Genomic DNA, 1,434 nt, shown 5'->3' on the forward strand with positions numbered 1-1,434 from the left:
CCCCCCCGCCCGGCCGGGGCCCGCGGGGGCCGCCGCCGCGTTGCGGTGGGGAGGTGGGAGCCGCGTTTGGCAGGCGGGGAAGGAAACGTTATAAAAAGGCTTTGTCTTGGAAATCGGCATCGCATCTTCCCCGCCGCCCGACGTGCTGCCGGCGGCGGTGGAAGCCACGTTTTCGGCTCGTTTGTTCTTTTCGCCGCCCCAGGCATGTCTTGACATAGCTGCGAGAGCCTGCCGTTTTCGTTGACTTCCGCCGGATGTCTGTGGCCGTACCGTCAGCGTCTGGGGTCTGAGACTCGGTAGCGTATCCCGGTGCGAGCGTGTGTGAAATTCCCGTGATCGGAGGCTGAAGGAGGAAGAGCTGGAAGAAAGGAGCAGTTGTGTTGGTTTTTCTTCTGGCCGGGTCAGCCCTCCTGGATGGTCGCATTACTCCCCCGTGGACACACTGTCAAGCGCGTACAGAGAAAGAGGCTCGACTATTTTTTTCCCGCGATTGGTATTCGTCGTGATCGTCGTGCAGAAAGAACCACTTTTCTCCCAGTTTGCTGGTCCGCACTGAGGCAGCGGGAATATGCTCATGAAGGAGTACCGGATCTGTATGCCTTTGACAGTTGAAGAGGTAAGCTCCGGCACTGTTAATGGTTAGGCTGTTACTTACCAAGGGTTTTCTCTTTCAAGGCGAGTTGAGGTTGTATCTGTTTTACCGAATATTTTTTCTTCGTGTAATGAACTTAGTAGGAGATGATCGGTTAGAGAGGTATAGTTTTTATTGGAAAATAAGGGAATCCTAGAGGAACGAAGGTAACTTAAGTGTATCAGAAGCATTGTGTCGTCGAAGTATTGGTTACAAAGATTTTCCAACCAGACTTTTAGGAAGAATCTCACTCATATTTGCCAGGGAATGCTTTGTGCCGAAATCCTCCCTCCGTTAAAGCGTTTGCCCAAAACCCAGATTCTAAATATATCTTCACCTTTGCTTAAAATACCCTTGCAGATGACAATGGCCTGAAACTCTAGCACGGGTAGGGTAGATAGGTGATAATTTATTAGTGAAACTTTTTTGTCGTTTAAAGAAATGATTGAAAGTCAAACGGTGTTCTGAACTCTGTGTTAGGAACCTCAGGGGTTATGTATCTGCAAACGTCCTACCCGTTTATTGTTTTAAGTAGGATGGTAATACCTACATGTAATACACGTGCTGTGTGGTTACTTGTGCGTATAAACAGTGCTCGTTCACGGGTGCAATCGGCACCCAAAGGCCTGATGGCATATGTAAATGAGATGGTGCTCTCTGGTTCGTAGCGTCTCGCGGGCACGTTTAGGAAGAGGGAGGGGTTGTTTCGGTTACCCGTTTCGGCCGTAGGGGTGGACGCGGCGGAGGGGGAACAAGCCCGCTCCCGAGCGCAGGCCCCACGCCAGCCGGCTCCCACGGGCGGC

At 51.7% G+C, this 1,434-nt stretch overlaps 1 protein-coding gene across 2 annotated transcripts in view; it reads left to right on the top strand.

Moving 5' to 3' along the window:
* The first annotated feature begins 134 nt into the window (after positions 1–134).
* PITPNC1 (phosphatidylinositol transfer protein, cytoplasmic 1) overlaps positions 135–1,434 on the top strand; it is an 88,659-nt gene continuing 87,359 nt past the window's right edge. The window contains exon 1 of one of the 2 annotated variants that reach the window (XM_009323673.1): positions 135–616. In XM_009323673.1, the coding sequence (XP_009321948.1) occupies positions 569–616 (48 nt within the window). In that variant the 5' untranslated portion in view covers positions 135–568. The remainder of the gene's footprint in view (positions 617–1,434) is intronic. The other variant, XM_009323672.1, reaches the window with a different exon arrangement.

This window comes from Pygoscelis adeliae, unplaced genomic scaffold, assembly GCF_000699105.1.
Source record: "Pygoscelis adeliae isolate BGI_AS28 unplaced genomic scaffold, ASM69910v1 Scaffold75, whole genome shotgun sequence".
Taxonomy (NCBI): domain Eukaryota; kingdom Metazoa; phylum Chordata; class Aves; order Sphenisciformes; family Spheniscidae; genus Pygoscelis; species Pygoscelis adeliae.